This window comes from Kogia breviceps, chromosome 15 (assembly GCF_026419965.1).
Source record: "Kogia breviceps isolate mKogBre1 chromosome 15, mKogBre1 haplotype 1, whole genome shotgun sequence".
Classification (NCBI taxonomy): Eukaryota; Metazoa; Chordata; class Mammalia; order Artiodactyla; family Physeteridae; genus Kogia; species Kogia breviceps.
The window spans coordinates 24477629-24497849 of record NC_081324.1 but is presented as its reverse complement, the minus strand read 5'-3'; the positions used below and the strand labels follow the sequence as shown (position 1 = coordinate 24497849).

The following is a 20221-nucleotide window of genomic DNA, read 5'->3' as shown; positions in this document are numbered from 1 at the left end:
AAGGCGGCTGCACCAGTTCACGCAAATGAACGTCCTAACAGAACACAGTTTGGCAGTAGCGACAAATGACTACCCAGGGGAGGAAAGGTTCCCCTTGTGCTGAGCACCCTTGTCCTTTCTGGAGCCAGAGGAACTGACCACACCTGCTCGCCACCAGGCTCACTCACTCAGAGGAGCCGGCCAGGTTTGCTGACGGTCCCCTGGGGTCTCCCATAGACACCTGGCTCTCTGACCAAATCCCATCTCTCCTGGGTTCCTGGGGAGTTTGGGTGCAGCGTCCTGTGGCCACCTTGTGGCTAAGCCAAGAACTGTGTCACCCTTGGAGTCCGGCCTTTCTGGGGATGGACTCCACATGCCCAGCCACGGCAGCAGCCCTTGGAAGTAGGGTACCGCTCGGTTGCTAAGGCTTCCCGCAGCCCGTGTTTCCACGGAGGGACAGAAATCAGAGGAGGCTGTTACCTTGGAAACCCTGTTGGCAGCAGTGACTCAGCTGGTCTGTAGCAACCTTCTGCCCTTGGAACCTGCCTGCCGTCCCTCCAGGGAGTCCCGAGCCCCTGACAGGGCGTGCCTAGGGGGACAGCAGCCCTCCTTGCCGACCTCAGGGGCTGTTGAGGTGAGACTGAAAGGCTGTGCCATGATGTGCTAGGCTGGTGCCCGAGGGTGGTTGGAGCCAGAGGTGTGTTACATGTTCACATGACCTGGGGGAGGGGTGTCAGCCCCAGAGTCCCCAGTTCCCTCCTCCCCCACTGCCCCGGCACGCAGGGAGCACAGATGACTGTGCCCAGCTGGTGTCTTCACGGGCCAGCCTGTCTCTACCAGGCAGACGTGTTCGTTGAAAGGCAGCTGGATGTTTCCAGACCTCTCCATCTCCTCTGCAGCCCCGCACATCCCCACCGGGCTGGAGGCTGAAGAGGCAAGAAGTCCCCTTACACCCCTCCCACCCCATCTCCACCGGCCAGAACCTGAGCTGTGCTCCCAACCCTGGACTTCCAGCGCCATCTTGCCCCTTGGCCCCCTCCCCTGACCCCTCTCCAGCCACAAGAACCCTGCCCTCCTTGCTTAGCCCCAGGCCTTTGCCCTGCTGCCCTCTGCCTGGGACTCCCTCCAAGATTCTCTGCTGGACCATCGCATGTCCTACCTCCCCAACCTCCACCCCAGGCTATTCTAGATGCTGCTCCTCTGGGTGCTACCGCGTCCTCGCTTGCCACCGAGCACTGCCACCGTGCTGTGGCACGGAGTGCCCAGCCCAAGACAGAGCCCCCAGGGACACAAGCTTGTGTTGAACAGGGCGTAGATCCTATCCCCCACGCCTTCCCCCAAGTGGTGCTGGGTTTTGTAGCCACCCCGTTTCTCTTCCTTGGAGTTTCAGGGTGCCTCTGTGCACGGGACCTTCATAGCACTTATCTCATGCTGCCCCCTACTGGTGCTCAGGTTCACTGCCCCGTAGATGGGCTTCGGACTCCTTGGCTAAGAGCTGTGAGCTGTCTGAGGGCAGGAACCACGTGGCATTTATTTTCCACGACTCCAGGAAAAGTTGACAGGTCCACAAACACAAGAGAGGCTTGGCAAATATTTGATCAAATGAACTAATTACTCTGAAATTTGAGAGTTGCATTAACTCTGGAACTGGAAAATGCTGCCACCAACCCATCAGGTAGCCCTCACCACACCTGGGCCAATAATAATAACAATACATAATAGTAATAGTAAGTAATACTTACTGTACTCTGTGCATACACCAGTCCCGGTTCTAACCACTTGCCTGTATTATCTAAAACTCACCAGAGCTTAGGGAGGTAGGAGCTGTTATTATCTTCACTTCAACAGATGAGGAATCTAGAGGCCCAGAAAAACTGAGTAACTTGCATGAGGCTGTGTTGGCTCTAGAATCTATGCTATTAATCAGTCCCTGCACTGCTGCCCTGCCGCAATTAACAATAACAACAAAGACAGTAAATATAACAGTCCTAGTAGCACTAATATATTTACCTTATTATTTGTTTTGTTATAATTTTACTGAATTATTGCCTGTATTTACCACGATAATATATTTTCTACATCTACCTTTATTATAGCGTTTACCGTATGCTGGGCACAGGTCTAAGCACTTCAATATATTAACGAATTTAATCCTCCAACCACCTTTTGATGTTAGGCGCCAGTAATTATCCCCATTTTACAACTGAGGAAACTGAGTTACAGAGAGGGAAAGTGACTTGAGCAGGGTCACCCAGTTAGTAAGTGATGCCACTGGGGTTCCAAGCCCTGCAGTTCCAGAGTCTGCACCCTCAAATATGTGGAAGATGTGGGCCTTTGCCAGTGAATTGGGGTCAGCACCTCTGGTCTGAAGGTGTGCCCGCCCACAGAGGACATGAAGACAAAGCATTGACATCTGAGCGGGCTTGCTGGACTGGCAAAGTCAGGCCCGGGAGGGAGGAAGCCCTACTGGGGGCCTGTGTGACTTTGAGAAAGTTGCTCGATCTCTCTGTTCATTTGTCTTCCCCTTGGTGTAACCGGGCAAAATGATGGGTTTTTACAGGATCTGTGATATGCTGTGGGGCGTTCATTGGCAAGGAGCTTAACTTCTTTGCCTGGAAAGGTCAAGGGGAACTCTGGTATCCTTCACCTCCCTGGGGATGGATGCCTTGTTAGTGCCTCTGCCCCACCCCAGGTCCCACATCCCTGCCTGCACAGAGTCCTTTGTCCTCAAGGAAGGGCCTGTGTTGCAGGCCTGAGGGAGGAGGGCACTTCTCCAGGGCCATTTCCCCCAGGTGGGACAGGCTGATTCTTCGGCCTTCAGGGAGAGTAGGACCTGAAGGTGGTGTCTCCTGACCACCCCTGCTCTTCCTGCTTGATGGGCCTAGACGGGATGCATGAGTGAGCTGTCCTTTCAATGTTGTTATGTCTTTTCTTGTCCAGGTGTGGAAAAGGGAAGCTGGAAGATGGGGATGGAATCAACCTGAATGACATCGAGAAGGTCCTCCCAGCCTGGCAGGTAAGTGCAGGGGCAGAGTCTCCAACAGCACCCCTCCCCCTGTCCTCGGCCTGGTCAGGGCCTAAACTCTCCCACCAGCCCCTTGTTCCTGCAGGGTATAGCTGGATGTACTGCAGTGGTTGGTGGGCCGGGGTGGGTACCTGCCTTGGTGCAGAGTGTCCCACTGTGATGTGTGTGTAGCAGCCTGTGCTCAGCTGTGCCACAGGTGCTGGTGGCAGACCTGACGTGGATGAAATGGCCCATGCACTGGCAACTCAGCAAGCTGGGAAGCTTTTGTCCCTTGACCTGAAATGTCTCAGGTGAGGCAACCTGCAGCGTGTTCCGGTGGGACTGGCAGGGCTGTCATGGTTTCAAATGTGGTCAGGGCTATTTTTAGGCCTTTGAAAAGTGGAGTTGTCCTGCCAGCCTCCAGGTGTCTGCTGTGCTTCCTGGTTTTGTCATTGATTGGACTCCTTTCCCTGAATCGGGCCGGGCTCCAGGACAAGAGGATTTACTCAGCAAAGAGACAGCAAATTTGGTCCCTAGATGCTTCTGGTGCTGGGCTTTGGGCAGAAGCCATAGGAGTGTAGCTGCTTCCGGGAATGAGGCTAGGCCTCCTGCAGAGGAGGGGAGCAGCAAACCCTCCTCCATGACCGATCCTGCCCCGCGTGACCTGCCACGCACTGCACTCACCACATCACGCTTTCCTCTCTCTTCCCAGTCTGTCTGGCTATGTCAGCTGCATCCATTCTTCTCTTCCAGCTCCCTGCAGGACTTACCCACTTTTTGGTTGAGTGGTTATGCCTTGGGCCTATTAATGGGAGGCAATAGAATGAACAGTCAAGACCTCAGCAATCTGATTGGGATGTGACTTGGGCTGGTTTTTCTTTGTGTTTCTTCCACTTGGAGTTTATTGAGCTTCTTGCATCCGTAGGTTTATAGTGTAGGTTTATATCAAATTTGGAAAAATTTCAGCCATTATCTTCCTCACCTCCCCCAGAACCCACCCTCTGCAATTCCAATTATATGCACACTATGCTTCTTCATATTTTCCCATGGTTCACCAAAGCTCTGCTTTGTTTTATAGTCTTTTTTCTGTGTTTCATTTTGGATAGTTTCTATTACTATGTCTTCAAGTTCACTAATCTTTTCTTGCAGTGTCTAATCTACTGTTAATCCTGTCCTGTATATTTTTCATTTCAGATATTATATTGTTCATCTCTAGAAGTTCAGTTATGGATTTTTTTGGGGGGGGGGTATTTCTCTTCCATTTCTCTCCTCTTCATGCTCATGCTTTCTCCTATCTTCTTGAGCATATGGAATATTTTATAGTAGCTGTTTTAATGTCCTTCTCTACTAATTCTGTCATCCATGTCATTTCACAGTCTGTTTCTGTTAACTCATTTTTCTCTTGGGTATGGGTTGTGTTTTTCCTTGCATGCTTGGTAATTTTATATTAGATGCAAGATATTAGGAATTGTAGGGTGTTGGATATTATTATTATTAATTAAAATATTTTGAACTTTATTCCAGAACACAGTTACGTTACTTCAAGAGTTTGATCCTTTCAAGGCTTGCTTTTTAAGCTTTGTTAGGTGGGAAGCCTTTAGAGCAAAGTTTGCTCCACTACTGGGTCAATAGCCTTCTGAAGTTGACACTCAGTGCTTTATGTCCTAGGAGGTATTTCCACCATGTCAGCTGGGAATACAAACTATTTCCAGCCGTGTGTGATCTTAGGGTATTACTCCATCAATTTGTTGCAGGTAACTTTTCACCAGCCCTGGAAGTTTCCTCACATACACGTACAAATTGGTGCTCAGCCAAAGATTCAAGGGCCTGCGATTTCTGGATTTCTCTCTGTGTGCAGCTTTCTCCTCTCTGGTACTCTGCCTTCCAAATTCTAGTGGCCTTGGACTCCCTGAATTTTGAACTCTGTCCCCTTAACTCATTGAGACCACTGGGCTCTGTTTGGACTCCTCCCTGCCTTGCAGACTGGAAACTCACCAGGCACCAGGCTGGGGCACAGGTAGGGCTCACCTCATTATAAGGGAAGGTGTGGTGACTTTATGGTGGAGAAACCTGGCAGGCTCCAACCTGACCAGGTGATCAGGGTTAACATCTTTAGTGTGGGGTGAGTGGACACCATGTGCCCCTGATATGCTGCACAGAGAAAGCCCAGCATCATTTCTGGGATTTTCCTGCCAAGAAAGCACAGCTTGCATCTGGTCATGAGGAACCAAATGGAAAAGCCATCTTCTAAAACTGCTTGGACATGAAAGACTGAGGAATCTCCCCGACTGAAGGGGATTGAAGAGGCAGACAACTAAATGCAATATGTATTCCTTTTTGAGATCCTGGACCAGAAAGAAATAGAGATCTTGTTGGACAGTGGGAGAATGTGAATTGGGGTCTGTGGCAGTAGTGTTTCTTGGCTAGAAGTGTCCTGATGTAGGGGGGCTATATGATGGTTAGGTAGGTGAGTGTCCTTGTTGTCGAGAAACACACGCTAGAATATTTGTGGGATATGTGGCCTCATGTCTGCAGCATGTCCTCAAATGGTTTAGAAAAAGATGAATGATAATGAGTGTGTAGATCCACAGAGGGAGAGAGAAGCCTGAGTGAGGGGGATGGGTGTTGGGGGAAGGGGCTCTTTGCACTGTTCTTGTAACTTTCCTATGCTTGAGAGAAAAATAATCAATAGGGTCTAGGCACAGAGTATCGGCTAATGAAATACCCTCTGGTCTGGATCTGTACTAAATTCTCACAGCTAACATAAAGCTAGCCCTGGCACAAAAGTCAAGAGGTAAAGTACTCAGAAATCGCCACTTTATCACTCCATTCCTAAATGCCTACAGCATTCGTTATTGATAGAAAAAGTACATTTGAGAGACACTGACATAGATGAGGAGCCCCCTGCCCTAGGAGAGGTGTTGACCCCTCAGTGGTCCTTGAGCCAGAAGCCTGGGGCATCCTGGCCAGAAAAGTTACAGGTGTGACCACATCTCCTATTGGGTGACTGCCTCCCAGCTCCTTGGGGAGCACAGCAGAGGGCCTTTCACTCCTGCTAGAAGGGAGAGGGAGCCAGGCCCTTACCTGGGGGAGGCAGCAGAGTGCAGGGGTTAAGGGCTTGGTGTCTGGACACCATGGCATCCTGGCCGTGCCACTGACTAGCCAAGGGGTCGGGCTAGCTACTTACCTTGCTCTGCCTGCTTCCTCCTGTGTAAAATAGGATAATAATGGTATCTACGTCCTAGGATTGTCTGGAAGATTGAGCACATGAATTCATGTGAAGCACTGAAAACACTGCCTGGCACATAGGAGGTGCTGCCTCTACTGGTGGACAGGCTCTGGGGCTCCCCACTTTGTTAGGAGGTGGGATAGGGAGCAATTTCCTATACCCCATCTCCACCTTGTGCATTTGTCCTGAGTGGCAACCCAAGGAGTGCAGAAAGATTGCATCAGAGGTCACGAGAATCAAAGGATAGGTGTCTGCCACAGACGTGCCAGTGACCTCCCTTCTGTGGGCCTTGGTTTACTCATCAGTAAAATGACACAGTTGAACTAGATTAGAGGTTTGCAAACTGTAAAGCTCTGGGATTTTCCAGAGGCGTCTCAGGGGCGCTCCTGGAGTGGGGAGTGGGGTGGCTGAAGAAGCAGGCTCGAGGGGACCCCCACGCACGCTTGCCCAGAACAGCTCAGCCGTGTCTCTAAACCAGTCTTCTACAAATGGTTTCATTTGAAGATATTGGTTCCACTATTGAACAGATTTCGAAAATCATCTGACCAAGGTCCTGCTCAGGTTTCATATTCTAGGGTTTTCTCTCTCTCCGAAACAATCCATCAGCAAACATTCTTGGTCTCTAGGGACTGCGTGAGATATCAGCTCTTAGAGGTGCCGGGAGTGGAAGCCTTCACCTCTGGTCTCCATTCCCAGTCGGGATCCACACAATGGATGGGCTTTGATACTCACACACACCAACACTTTGAACCAGCTTTGCCCTCAGAAAACTACCAACAGACAAGTCCTTGAGCAGATCTACAGCTTTCTGGGTCTTACCCTAGATCCACTGTATTAGTTATCTATTGCTGTGTAATAAGTTGCTCAAAATTTAGCAGCCTAAAACAATAAACATTTGTTATCACACAGTTTTTGAGGGTCAGGAATCTGGGAGCATCTTAGCCAGGTGGTTCTGGCTCAGGGTTTCTCACAAAGCTGTGATCAAGGTGTCACTTGGGGCTGCAGTCATCTGAAGGCTGGACCGGGGCTGGAGGACTCACTACCATGGTGGCTCCCTCCCATGGCAGAGGGCAGGGGACTCGGTTCTACGCTGGCTGCTGGCAGAAGGCTTCATTCACATGAGCCTCTCCGTAAGCTGCTTGAGTGTCACATCATGGCAGCTGGCTTCCTCCAAAAGGAGGGAGGAAGGAAGAGAGACAGATAGACAGACATAGACATATCATGGGTGAGAGAGTGGAGAGCGTCCAACACAGAAGTCCTAATCTTTTCTAACCTAATCTCAGAAGTGACATAGTCTTACTCTGCCACAAGCTATACGTTGATTGCACAGACCAAGCCTGGTACAATGTAGAAGGAACTAGACAAAGGTGTGAATATCAGGAGATGAAGTCACTGGGGGCCATCCTGGAGGCGGGTGACCACACCCACTGATTGTACCCAGGAATCTGTATTTGTTAAAGCCTCACAGAATATCTGCAGTTTTATCAAAATTATCCACAAGAGTTGAAAAGTTGTAGTTGATCATGCTCGGGGCTGGACGTCCCTCTGGGGTGTTTGCATTTCATATGGTACCATTAGGACAAGGCCAACAGGCCTCCTGATCCCAAAACATATATCTCTGGTGGTAGAATTTGAGGTCTGGTGGTAGAGCACATCAGGGTGATTGTTTTCTGAATTTGTTCTCCTAGACAGGGCTGGTGGGTTCTGTTGTTTGGCCTTGGGGCCTCAGGGTCAGGTAGCCTAGCTATTGGCATTTGGGGTGGGACAGATCTGAATTGTGTGGACCTGTCCAATACGTACAGTATTTAGTGTTCCCAGTTTCAACCACTGAACGCCAGTCACTGGGGAGAGGGCAGTCACGGTGACCACCAAAAACACCTCCCATTTCCAAATACATCTGGGAGACACCATGTACCCAACTGAAGACTGCTGAATGAGAGGGAAGCTCCACCCATAGTCTGGGGACCCCAGTCCATCCACAGCAGTCAAGGGCCTGAGCAGAGATGACTGGGCTTCCTAGAGACTGTCTTAGACAGAAGTCAGGCTTTGAGGAGAAGAAAGAAACCTAGAGCCTCCCCTCCCCTTCTGGAAGCAGGAAGGAACAAAAATAGGAGGACGCAGGGAGAAGGTTGGCCTGAAGCTCATTGCCCACCCGCCCTCCACTTTTTTCACCCAGAAGAAGAGAGGCAGATACTTGTCTTAACGTTCAGTCCATCCTTTTGCCTATGAGTTTCTACCATCATTTCCCAGCAGAACTTTGACATGAACCTGGTTATGCTCTTGTTGGTGTGATAACCGGCGCGTATGTCTTTTTTTTTTTTTAAACAAGACAGAATTTTTCAATCATCTGCTGTGTTCAGATACTATAGGCCATGGCATGATATTAAACAAACCCCCAAATCTCAGAGGCCTCACACACAGGATATTATTTGTCACTTACTGAGATTTCTGCTGAGGGTCCAGCTGCCCTCCAGGGCAGCTCCTTTCCAAAGCGGGGGCTCAAAGGCCCAGTTGGATTCCATTCTGTGACCCTACCATCTCAACCCACAGCACCCAGGTGGCCCTGGCAGGGACAAAGAGAGAGCTGGAGGGTCATGATATGGGTTTCAAATGCTTTGGCCCAGAAGTATCATTTGCACTTAGCCCATTGGACAGAACTAGTCCCATGACCCCATCCAAGGGCAAAGGGGCTGTGGCGGAGAAAGAGGCTGTCGGGTCAGCAGTGGCGCTTCTGCCCCGATTTCCTCTTTCCTTCACTTGTTCGCCTAACTCTTCTTCATGGACAGGGGCTTTGCACCAGCCTTTTAGAGAGAGAGAGAGAGAGAACTGCAGGGGCACAGTCTAGAAGAGAAATGAGACATGTGCTCTGATGACAGTAGAGCAGAGTTGCAGCTATCAATGCCTGAGCGAGCGCCGGTGCCTTGCCCAGGTCAGTGTCCCTGTAGAGGCAAGTCTGGCCCCTCCCTGCATCCTCTATTTGCCTCTCCAGTGCCGTGCGGTGTCTGCAGCCTGGGCCTTGAAAGAATGGCTGAGTCAGGAGCCGAGGGCCCCAGCCGCCCCCCACCTTAATGCCTGTTGTACATCTCTGGGAGCTCTAGCTTGTCTCTCACTGGGAGTCACACATGGGGCACGTGTCACAGTGAGTGGCCCTGGGTGGGAGTGCCTCAGTCAGAGGTCAGCTGCTGATGCCTGGGTGCCTGTCCACGCCCCCCTCCAGCGAAAGCCGAGGACTCGATCCCTGGTGGTCCCACCTGGTTGTATTTGCACAGTGGGCAATGAATCCAGGAACCCCAGTGCTGGGACTCGGGCCCCTGGAGCCACCCAAGAACCTGAGGCAGCAGGGCAGACAGTAGGTACCCACATCCGCCAGGCACAGTTCTCCACCCATAAGAGGCGTTTAGTTGGTTAGTAAAGGCTGATGCTGGTGCCGTTGACTGTCCCCAAGGTCTGCCTCCCTGTAGCGATGGTTGAGGGGGGAGAGCGAGTGAGCTGGGCTGGGTGACAGCCAGCAGCCAGATTTCATCATCCCCAAACTCAGCAGCCTCAGGTGATTGGGAAGGGGCAGCTGGAGTCCCTGAACGTGGTAACATGGATTCAGGAGGACATCCGTCATGGTTTCAGGCGGTGAAGCCACAGGGCAGGGCAGAAGCTGGCACCATACAACTGGGCTTAGAGTGGAGTCCTGGGGGTCCCGCCTGCATTTTTGGCACCTCTTTTGTGAACCGTGGAAGGGGGTTGGCCAGACTGCTGTATTGGCAGTGATGTGGACATTCCAGCCCCCATCATTTGTAATCCTGCTCCCGGTGGGGCCCCAGGGTCAGGTATGGCAGGGGCAGCGAGACGGATGGCTGCGCCGTGATCTGTTCCCACTAGAGGGCACCAGCGCAGCGCTCTGGAGACTCCGCAGTCACATTTGCAACGGGAGGTCCCTTGTCCCTAGTGGCCAAAAGTGCCCTTGCCTTGCTTGTGCTCAACATGCAAATACGGCGCTTAACATTGTCCCCAAAATGACTCAGGCCCTCCAGGCTCAGGCCTTCTCCCCAGAACAAGGGAGAAGATGAGGCAGTGAAGGAGGCAACTGCACCAGTGAAGGAAACACCTGTTTGGTCCAGGTGTCCCCTGCCATGCACAGGCCTGACATTCCTCCAGGGACGCGCCACCCCCCCTCCAATCCTGACCCCTGGGAACACGTGGCAGCTCCCAGGAGGGCACACCCATTAAGCCTCTATCAGCTGCACAGACAAGGAGGGTGCTCGCCCACAGAGTGAGGCGAGCTGGTGGCCTTCCCCACACCAGACGGTTTCACCTGGGCCTGCAGGGGAGAGACCCGCTGGCGTGGGGCTTGGAGAATTACAGAGTGCTGGCTTCTGCCCTTGGAAGGACAGGGGCTGGCAGGCGGTGCTGAGGGGATTGGTGGAGCCCCATAAACTTGACTGAGTTCAATGTGAAGGCAAGGAAATCGAATCTGAATGGGTTCTGGTCTCCCCTTGAGCTCCCCTCTCCTCACCTCTGGCCCAAGACCTTCCAGCCCAGACACCACCCTGGGCTCCTTCCCCCTGAGGCCTTGAACAGTTTCTCATCAGCGTCTCCTCAGGCCCCTGCAGAAATACTGCCTCTTTATTCCACACGGCCCTGGATGCTTCTGCGTTTTAAACAAAACCCCAGTTGAAAGACATTGTTGTTGAGTTATCTCGCGTCTTGCCTAAGGCTTTCTGAAAGGACACATTTTGATCATTTTTCTTTGAATTCCCCGGCAGAAACGTTTCGCCTGCCATGTTTTGCCTGCAGTCTTTTGTCTGACAATGGGAACTGCATAACCCAACTTATTTTGCTTTCCTGTTAGGACATTTTGAAACTAAATTCTGGGTCTGTCTGCAGTTAATTCTGAGCTCACCCTGACCTGGTCCCTGGTCAGGTCCGTTGCCCTAATCCTCTGATGACCGACCTGGTTTAGTGCAGTACTCCTGGATGTGCCCAAGTAGTGTCTTCACATGGGACCCAGAGTGAGGACAGGAGACCAGCTAAAGGAGGGGGGCAGCGAAGCTCGAGGTTAAGCACCCCATTCACCCGCTTGGCCCCGAATAAAGACAGGGTGAGAAACACCCCACCCGCCAGGAATCTGAGGGACATGCGAGCTGTCAGAATGAAAATCGCGGAGTGTTCGGAGGAATAAAAATGGTGGCAGATGCGGAGCAGCCTTGTTCCTCCAGCAGGTGGCGCCGTTGCCGTGTGGACTCGGGGTTGGTGGGAAGGGGCTGCCCCACGGCTGGAAGCCCAATTCCCAGCCCTCCAGATGGGAAGGAGTGACTTTATCATTCCCTAGAGCTATAGCGGCTCTGTGGCCAAGTCTTCTGGAAACTTCCAGGATATGCTAACTCACAGGCATGAGGATTATTAAAATATCCTGAGATGCCAAGGAGCAAAATCATGTTAAAAACTAAGTCCTCCCTCACAACCCCAGGCCTGCCCTCTTCCCCAAATTCTACTTCATGTCCCGTCTTGGTCCCATGGGAGGTCCGGTCTGACTTCATTACCAGTCCACCAGGGTTGCCTGGGCATCTTTCTGTGGACCAGGCATTGTCTTAGTCGTGATGGACTGAGTTTAAACGCAGGGGCCGCTGCCTTTTCAGTGAACCAGGACATGCAATTCTCCTAATGTCCCTGTAATGAGCATCCAGCAATGAATGACTGCAACGCAGTGCAAACACTGGCTAAGTGCCTTCCAGGCTCCGGGAACTGTGACGGTGCTTTCTTTTTCTTATCTTACTTATCCCCACATCATCCCTGTGGGGGGGTGTGCTGTTAACTGATCTCCTTTTACAGACGATGCTGTCTCTGGTCAGATGTCACCTTCTCAGTAAAGCCTTTTGAACACCCCATTCCCGCCCACCCCCACTTAATTTTTCTCCACAGTGATCATCGCGCACATGTTTTATTTTTGTGGTCTGCCTTCTCCACTGGAATGTTACATTCCATGCGGGCTCATATAGATGCTCATTACATATTAGGTGAATGACTAAGTGAGCGCTGATTTGCTCCTATCCCAGAGGGACTCACCCCCACCACCCCCACAGTCCTTCACAGGGGCTCGCGTAAATCGCGTACCGTCTGAGATACTTGTCTGCATGTATCATCTCCGAATTCTCATAACTGCCCTGTAGAGTGTAGGTACTACTGTTATCGTCATCTTGCAGACAAAAAAAAAAACAAGATCAAATACCAGCCCCAAATCACACGGCTTACAAATGGGGGAGTGGGATTGGAATTCAGGCAGCCTGGCGCTCCTTTGTAAGGAATTATGAGGAGGAAGAGGTGATGGAAAACCATTTTCTAATTCTAGGTGACTGTAGTCACGTACAGCAAGTTAGGGGTGAATGTCATTTCCTTAATAAGCAAGAACAAGAAAATGGACATCTTTCTTTTTTTTTTTTTTTTCTCTCTCTACTGCTGTAGGCACTAAAAATGGAAAGAGAGGAGGAGGGGGTGGGGCGAGGGAGAGAGGAGCCCCTACTGACACCTTTGACAGAGGAAGAGATGTTTTTCCTTTTTTTTAATCGGAAAGGTTTCCAGGGGCCTCCCCCCAACCCCTGCCGACTCCAGATCCTGCCCCGGCTCTGAGGAGGAGGGCTCACCTAGGAGAGCCCCTCTGTTCTCTGGCCACCCTCCCACCCACCCAGTGCTTCCTCCCTCAGGATAAAAATAGGTGCCCATACAATAAAGGAGGAGACCAGGACTTCTTCGATCCATGGTTTCCTGTCTGAGACCACCAGGTAGCAAGGCCCATTGGCCGTGGGCAGTGTGTGCTGTGAGGCCAGCCTATTTTTATTTTTGTTGTTTGGGAGTATTTTTACAAGAAATTATTGTTGGGGGCATGAAGAGTTTTGTTGGGGACAGCTAGGAAAGTTCCTGGGAAGCAGGCGACTGGCTGAGTCTGGACCAGGTTCTCACAGTCTCGGGGTGCGGGCAGAATGCAGAGAGGGGGGACTGGAGGTGGCAAGTGCTTTCTGGCTCTAGGGTATCCCGGAAACATCTGCCTCCCTTATAGGACAGCCTCGATTATCCGTAGCACAGGTAGGGTCTTAGACAGGGGTGGGCAAACTGTGGTCTGCAGACCAAGTCCAGCCCTCCAGCCTGCTTCTGCAAATAAAGTTTTATTGGCACATGGCCACACCCATTCATTTGTTCACTGGCTGTGATTGTGTTTGTGTTACGAAGCAGAGTTGAATAGCTGCAATGTGGACCCTACCACCGTCAAAGCCTAAATATATCCGATCTGGCCCTTTACAGGAGAAGATTGATAAACACTGATCCAGAGTATAAACAGAAAAAAAGCCCTGAGAGTTAAAACAGGTGACAAACAAGTTCATTCACTTGTCATCCGAGAGGCCTTCGGTTCTACATGCAGAACATCTTGGAGTTCATCCCAAATGATTCTCTTCCAGCTCCCATTTCTTCGACTGTAACTTGGGATCATATACGGGTTTGACTTTCATTGCAAGGCTTTGCTGAGGGTCACAATATAAACCAGGTCGTACAGTGACCAAAAAACACTCTACAGGTGTGAAGTGGCCTTACTTACTAAGTAGCTCAGTTAAAGCTGGAAGCAAGCACAGAACTGGGGAGCTTGACAGACAAGATGGGAACCATCCACGCGTCCCTCCTGTGATTTGGGGGTGGCAGTTGCGAGTGGAGGGATAGAGATTAGGTTGTGTTTCCCCAGCTCCTACGAAGACAGAGATCTCAAGGAAGACTGTGTGCCCCGTAGACCTCGTGTGTCCTTACCTCTCCCTTGTCCAATCTCCCTGCTCTTTCACGGCCCTGTCAAATCTCACCTGCTTGGTGAAATTGTACTAGATGAATCAGACCACCATCCCACCATCCCACCATCCCACTCCTGAGGGCTTTCGTGGGCATTTGGAGGACTTCATTGTAGGCCAGTTTTGAGGTTCTCCTGTTGTTTCACAGAGAGGAAAGCAAAGGTATGGCATTAGGGCTGCAGAGCTAAGCAAGCAATGGTTCAGAAGAAATGGAGGCCACGGAGAATGGGGGAGTCCCGGAGTCCTGAAGGGACATGTCCAACAGCAGAGAGAGCGGTTGGTGCAGGTGCTCGAGGCCTTGGAACCTGACCAAACAGGGACTCAACCGAACGTCCTTGAGCAGAGAAATGTACGATGGAAGGAGGATTTAGGAAGCCAAGGGCCGAATCCTAAGGCCTGACCAATCCTTATGCTTTCTTCCTGGGACCTCTAAGGAATTCCTAGGATTGTACACATCTTCCCACAGTAGCCGAGGAAGGACGTTTCATTGCTTCGTTAGGGACAGGCCAGGGTCCCTTAAAAAGAGGACTTGCCCCTAGTAGAGACGTCATCTGGTCCATGCCCTGCTTTGGGCCAGACCATACCCAGAATCTTTGACTGAGGGACAGAGGGCTTGATCAGTCGGATGGGGGAGGGTGGGGGAGTAGCAGGCCCAAGCAAGGCCAGACTGAAGATGGCCTCCCTCATGACCTCTGCTGGGCCCAGGACATCTCACAGACAGCAAGAGCTGCTCTACACCCCCACCCCCAACCCCGGAATGACTTGGGCTTGGGAGGGGGAGGCCAGCAGAGAGAGGTACCAGGAGCCCAGGCTGAGAGCAGGCCCTAAGCTGGTCTGCGGGGCCCTGGCTACCATCGCTCAGAGGCAGGGCCACCCTCGTGCACACACAGCCACCCCAGTGACCCAGTGGTCCTTCCAGGAGGGCCCGCAAAGCCCAGGGTGAGCGGGGTTACCCCCCGTGCAGCCCCACCGTCTGTTCCTAGAGCAGTTTCCAGGGCTGGTGTAACACCCCAGCCGTCTCGGGAATGTTCCGGTGACTTGGACCAGTCCCGATTCAACAAGGTTGCACCCTGCTCCGGCACCTTCCTGCTCCGTCCTTGGGCGGTGGAGGGAGCAGCTGAGGCGGGGGAGGAGGAAGGCATCGCTGAGGGTGTGAAGCATCCATTATTCCTTTATTAGCCAGGGTGCCATTTCTGGTCTCGTTCTCCTTCCTGGCGGAGAAGCCGGGTTATTTTCGTTTACCCCAGCTCCTCTCGCTGGGAGCAGCCGCCGGCAGGGCAGAGGGGGCGGGGCGGACGGGGCTACGTGCTCTCCTGCAGGCGTTTGTGAATGGGCCCCGGCTCCCAGGCTGCCCTGACGGCAGTCGCCCCCCCACCCCCACCCCCAGGACACGCTGACTCTTGCTGGCCGGCCGGCGTCTTTTCTAGCACTGTAGTGGCCAGGCAGGAGGAAGCTTTCTTCTGGCCCAAGAACAATACCAGGGTCAGCCCGGGGACCTCCCTCCTACACCCTCTTCCTTCCATTGTGAGCCGCTGCACAGTCCCAGGCCTCTTGGCTCTGCAAGCCAGGGGGGAGGGGGAACGGGCCCAGGAGAGATTAGCAGTGTGTGGGACACCTCCAGCTGTCTGTCTCCACTTCCCAGGCTGGCCAGGATTCTGGAGGCAGCAGATGGACAGATAGACCAGGCATGTGTGAGTGACCATTGGGTCCCTGAGTTTGCAAGGGGCTGCCGACAGGGTGAGGCCACTGACTGGATGGCACCATGCCCTGTCCCCTGCCCCCGTGGAATCACAGCATGTCAGGGCTGGAAAAGGCCTGCCCATCACCCCATTACACAGACAAATAGACCCAGAAAGGTAAAGGTTTCACCAGACTTCCTACTGCCCTGCTTAAAACTCCTTCGATGATTCCCGAGGCCTATGGGAAAAAAAAATCACAGACTTTCCTTTAACCCCGGTGCCTGCCAGCCTCTCAGGCTTCTCTCCTGTGACTTCCCGCCTTGTGCTCTAGCCTTATGACTAGTTAATGTGTCCTGACCCAGCAGCACCAGTCCTCTGCCTTAAAAGTCCTTCCGGCTACATTCGCCTACTTGCCACTTACCTGTTCTTCAAAGACTACTTGAAGGTCACCTTCTCTATGCAGCCCTCTCAAACAACCCACTTCCTTTTTTGCTTCTTCTGGGCTCCTCGAGCACTTAATATATCCCTAGAGAAGGGCTGCCCTCCACATCACTGGGATGCCCATGTGTCTCTCCCACACTTACATGCCTCTCCCCACACGACACCCTCCAAATCCTGGGGTCTGAAAACCCTTAGGTTCTCAAAGTGTGGTCCTCAGACCAGCAGCATCAGTATCACCCAGAAACTTGATAGAAATGCAGATTCTTAGCCCTCCCCTTCACTGCTATTGAACCAGCAGCTCTGGGGTTAGGGCCCAGCGATCTGTGTTTTAAGAAGCCCTACAGGTGATTTCTGATGTCTGCTCAAGTTTGAGAGCCAGGCCTGAGGACCTGGTTGCAGGCAGCTGGCTCTTAATAAATTCTTTTTGTTGTTGTTCTCTTTTTCTAAAATTGAGATATATTTGACCTATAGCATTGTGTAAGTTTAAGGTATACAACATGTTGACTTGATCCATTTATATTGCACTATGCCGGCCATTGTAGTGTTAGCTAACACCTCTACTGTGTCACAGAACTGGCATTTCTTTAGTGTTGGGAACAAGTAAGATAAAGTCTCTTAGCAATTTTCATGTTTATACCAGTTGTGTTGTCTGTCTTAATAGTTTCTTGATCATTTCTCTGGTAACTGACATCACCTATCCCCTTCTATTTGCTGACAAAATTTTGGTTGCTTATTTGTTCTCTACCGTTAATTTGCTCAAATGGTGGACAAAGAATCTTGCCCTCTTTGACAACCAAGGATGGGGATTTGCAGAGGGTTGAGTGATTTAGGAATGACCCAGTCCCCCAGACTCTGGCACCTGCTCTTGGCACTAGCCGTGCCAACAGCCCTGGGTGAGCCCCTGGGGATTAGAGTTCCTGGTTTGGCAGGGGGTGAAGATGTGGAGGCAGCCTTTATTTAGAGATGGAGGGGAAGCTCTGGGCTACTTACGCTATTCCTTCTCTTTGGATGACATTGCTCTGTGTGTGTAGCGGATTTGTCACCCACTGTGTGGTGGGCAGTGGCTGACGGTGAAGGGGGTTTGTCCCTGGGCTCAGAGCCTGTAGGCAGCCGGCAATGACCCTGAGGCATAGTTAGTGGCGAGAGGAAGCTGACCTGGGGATAAAACAACAAACACTAACTTCTGTCTACAAAGGGAATAATCAAAAGTTGATGTAAAATAGACTATAAATAATAACAGTAACGTAGTTGCAGGCTCAGCACAGACTGTGGAAAAGCTAAACATTGAGATCTGTCCAGAAAACAATTCTGGCCTTTCCCTCTGAGCTTCAGTGTTCTGACTTTGGGAGCAGAGGGCTGATGAGGACAGAACCCTGGCCCGGGGACAGGCGATCGTGTCCTACCTCTGAGCCTCGGGGTCCCACTTCCTGTGAAATAGGAGAGGAGGCTCTGCCATCCTTCTGGACCCAACCCTGTAACCCCCTGACCCACTCTTGGGGTGCTTCTAGAGGAAAGACCTTGTCTGGTGATTAAAACGTTACGTGTGTTCCTGTGTTCCCCAAAGACCCTCACTTTTCCTCTTGGCATGCACCCTACCGCCTGGAGGGTCCGGGGAGAAGTTCCGCTTCCCCCGTCCCGTGGCGTGGTTTTATAAACTCAAGGTTTATAAACCTTGAGTTTTTTCATTACTGATGGACAATTTAATTTAGCATTTTGCTTCTTACGGCTTGGAGTGTGTTTGGGTCCCAGAGGACTGTCGGCCTGACGGGGTTCCAGGGAGAGGTAAGTGGAGCCCCGTGCTCCTCTAGGGCAGGTACAGGAGGCTGAGGGTTCTGGGCCCCAGCTGTCCTCCGACAGGGCCAGGGCTGTCAGCCCACGTGTTCTATGCTGAGTGGCTTCTTTGGCATGGACGTAGCCTCCACCCGACGTGAGGTGCTACAGGCTCAGGTGGGGTGTAAGCCAGAGCCTCCAAGGGCCTCGGCCGGCTCACCCTCTGCCTCTGGCTCGCCAGCCTCATCTCCAGAGTGAGTGTGTCAGAGCCAGTGGTCTCGACAGCCGTTCCCACCTCGTACATCCTGTGGCTTGGATGTAACAGCTCCCTTAAACCTGTTGGTGTAATGTGATGCCATTTTGGGGTGGGATTCATAAAAGGTAGGCCGAAGAGACTTCATGCCTTCCTGGGGAGTTGGGCACCCAAGAATTAGATTCATCTACCCGGTGGTTCCAAAAGTAGTATATGATGTCTGTAGTTCACACAAAATAAATAATTAAATAACACTTTTTTTAAATACTGAAAATTAAATAATAGTAAATAATTAAATAATAGTTTAAAAATATTAAACAATACTAAAAGTACTAAAAACTAAATAATTCTAAAAGACCTATAGTAGCAGAAAATAGCCACGTCCATGCCTCATTCTTCTGTAATTACCAGTTCCATTTCACCAAGCAACTACTTTTCTTTTTTTTTTTTTTCCACTGTTCTTCTGGTGTGCCACCATGTTTCTAATTATATATAAAATATCTAATATTTCTGTTATCTGATGTACTATTCTTATACTGCTCTTCTTAACTATATCGAATTTAGACATCATCTGCTGACTTCCTATTATGGTAGAGTGAGTTTTGCTCTCTTATACCCCTATCTTCTCAGTGTAGTTATATCAAATTTTACTTAAATTTTTAGTCTGCTTATTACTTCATTATTGAATCTTATTTTACTTTTCTTTTTATTTTGAAAAACATTCAGAAAAACAGGAAAATTGCAAAAGTAAAATACAAAGATTTCTGTATACCCTTCACCGGATTCCCCTAATGTTAAAATTTTTCCACGCTTGCTTTATCAGTCTCCGCAAAATTTTCTTTCTTTCTTTTTTTTTTTCTGGTAGTTTGAAGAATAAATTGTGGACATGTGCCACTTTATTCCTAAAAATACCTCAGTGTGTTTTCCTAAAAGCAGGGTCATTCTCTTATATGACTACAACTTCATGATCAAAACCAGGAAATTAATATCGATGGAATACTATTATATAATCTTCAGACCTTATTTTGCCAATTGTCCCACTAATATTCTTTATAGCCAAAGAAATTGTTTTGGGTATTTAGTTTTCTGGTTTATAACTCAATACAAGATCACAGTTTGCTTTTTTTTTTTTTTAACATCTTTATTGGAGTATAATTGCTTTACAATTCACAAGGTTTTTTTGTTTTTTGTTTTGTTTTGTTTTTTGTTTTGTTTTTGTTTTTTGGCGGTACGCTGGCCTCTTACTGTTGTGGCCTCTCCCGTTGCAGAGCACAGGCTCCGGATACGCAGGCTCAGCGGCCATGGCTCACGGGCCCAGCCGCTCCGCGGCATGTGGCATCCTCCCGGACTGGGGCACGAACCCGTGTCCCCTGCATCGGCAGGCGGACTCTCAACCACTGCGCCACCAGGGAAGTCCACACAGTTTGCTCTTATAATTGTAATGTCTCCTTAGCCTCCTTGGTCTTCCTTTGTCTTTTATGAACTTGACATTTTTTGAAGAGTACAGGCCAATTATTTTGTAGAATGTCCATCAGTTTGTGTTTGTCTGATGTTTTCTCATGATTCAGTCATGCACTGTGTCCTCAGTGCCTCATACCAGGAGGCATGAGATGTTGCCTTGGTGATATAACACTGAACACCTGTTCACGTGGTAGCTTCTAGGCCTCACCACCACAAAGTTACTATGTTGCCCTTTGCAGTTAATAAGTATCTTGCAGAGAGATATTTGAGACCATGCGATTGTACTGTTTCTGATAATATTTTGACCCACCGGTTTTAGCATTTATTGATGATCCTTGCTGGCAATATCATCAGGATGGTTAGCAAATGGTAACTTTACTAATTTCATCTGCATATTTTAGTGCACTTTCTACTGTAAGGAAGATCTTTCCTTTCTCCTCTATTTATTTATATGTCTTGTCTTATAGATTTTTATGTTACTCTAGGGATTATAATCCGCTACTATTATTACTTATTTTGATGCTCTAAATGTCTCAGATTTAGCAAGTGGGAGCCCCTTCAGAATCATGCCTGGGTATTTCTGAAATG

The 20221-nt window shown here is 50.3% G+C and overlaps 1 protein-coding gene across 21 annotated transcripts in view; it reads left to right on the top strand.

Moving 5' to 3' along the window:
• The window catches only part of CTIF (cap binding complex dependent translation initiation factor), a 308749-nt gene that overhangs the window by 115759 nt on the left and 172769 nt on the right, over nucleotides 1-20221 (top strand). For all 21 annotated transcript variants that reach the window (XM_059040961.2, XM_059040967.2, XM_059040968.2 and 18 more), the window contains one exon: nucleotides 2920-2995. In XM_059040961.2, the coding sequence (XP_058896944.1) occupies nucleotides 2920-2995 (76 nt within the window). The remainder of the gene's footprint in view (nucleotides 1-2919; nucleotides 2996-20221) is intronic.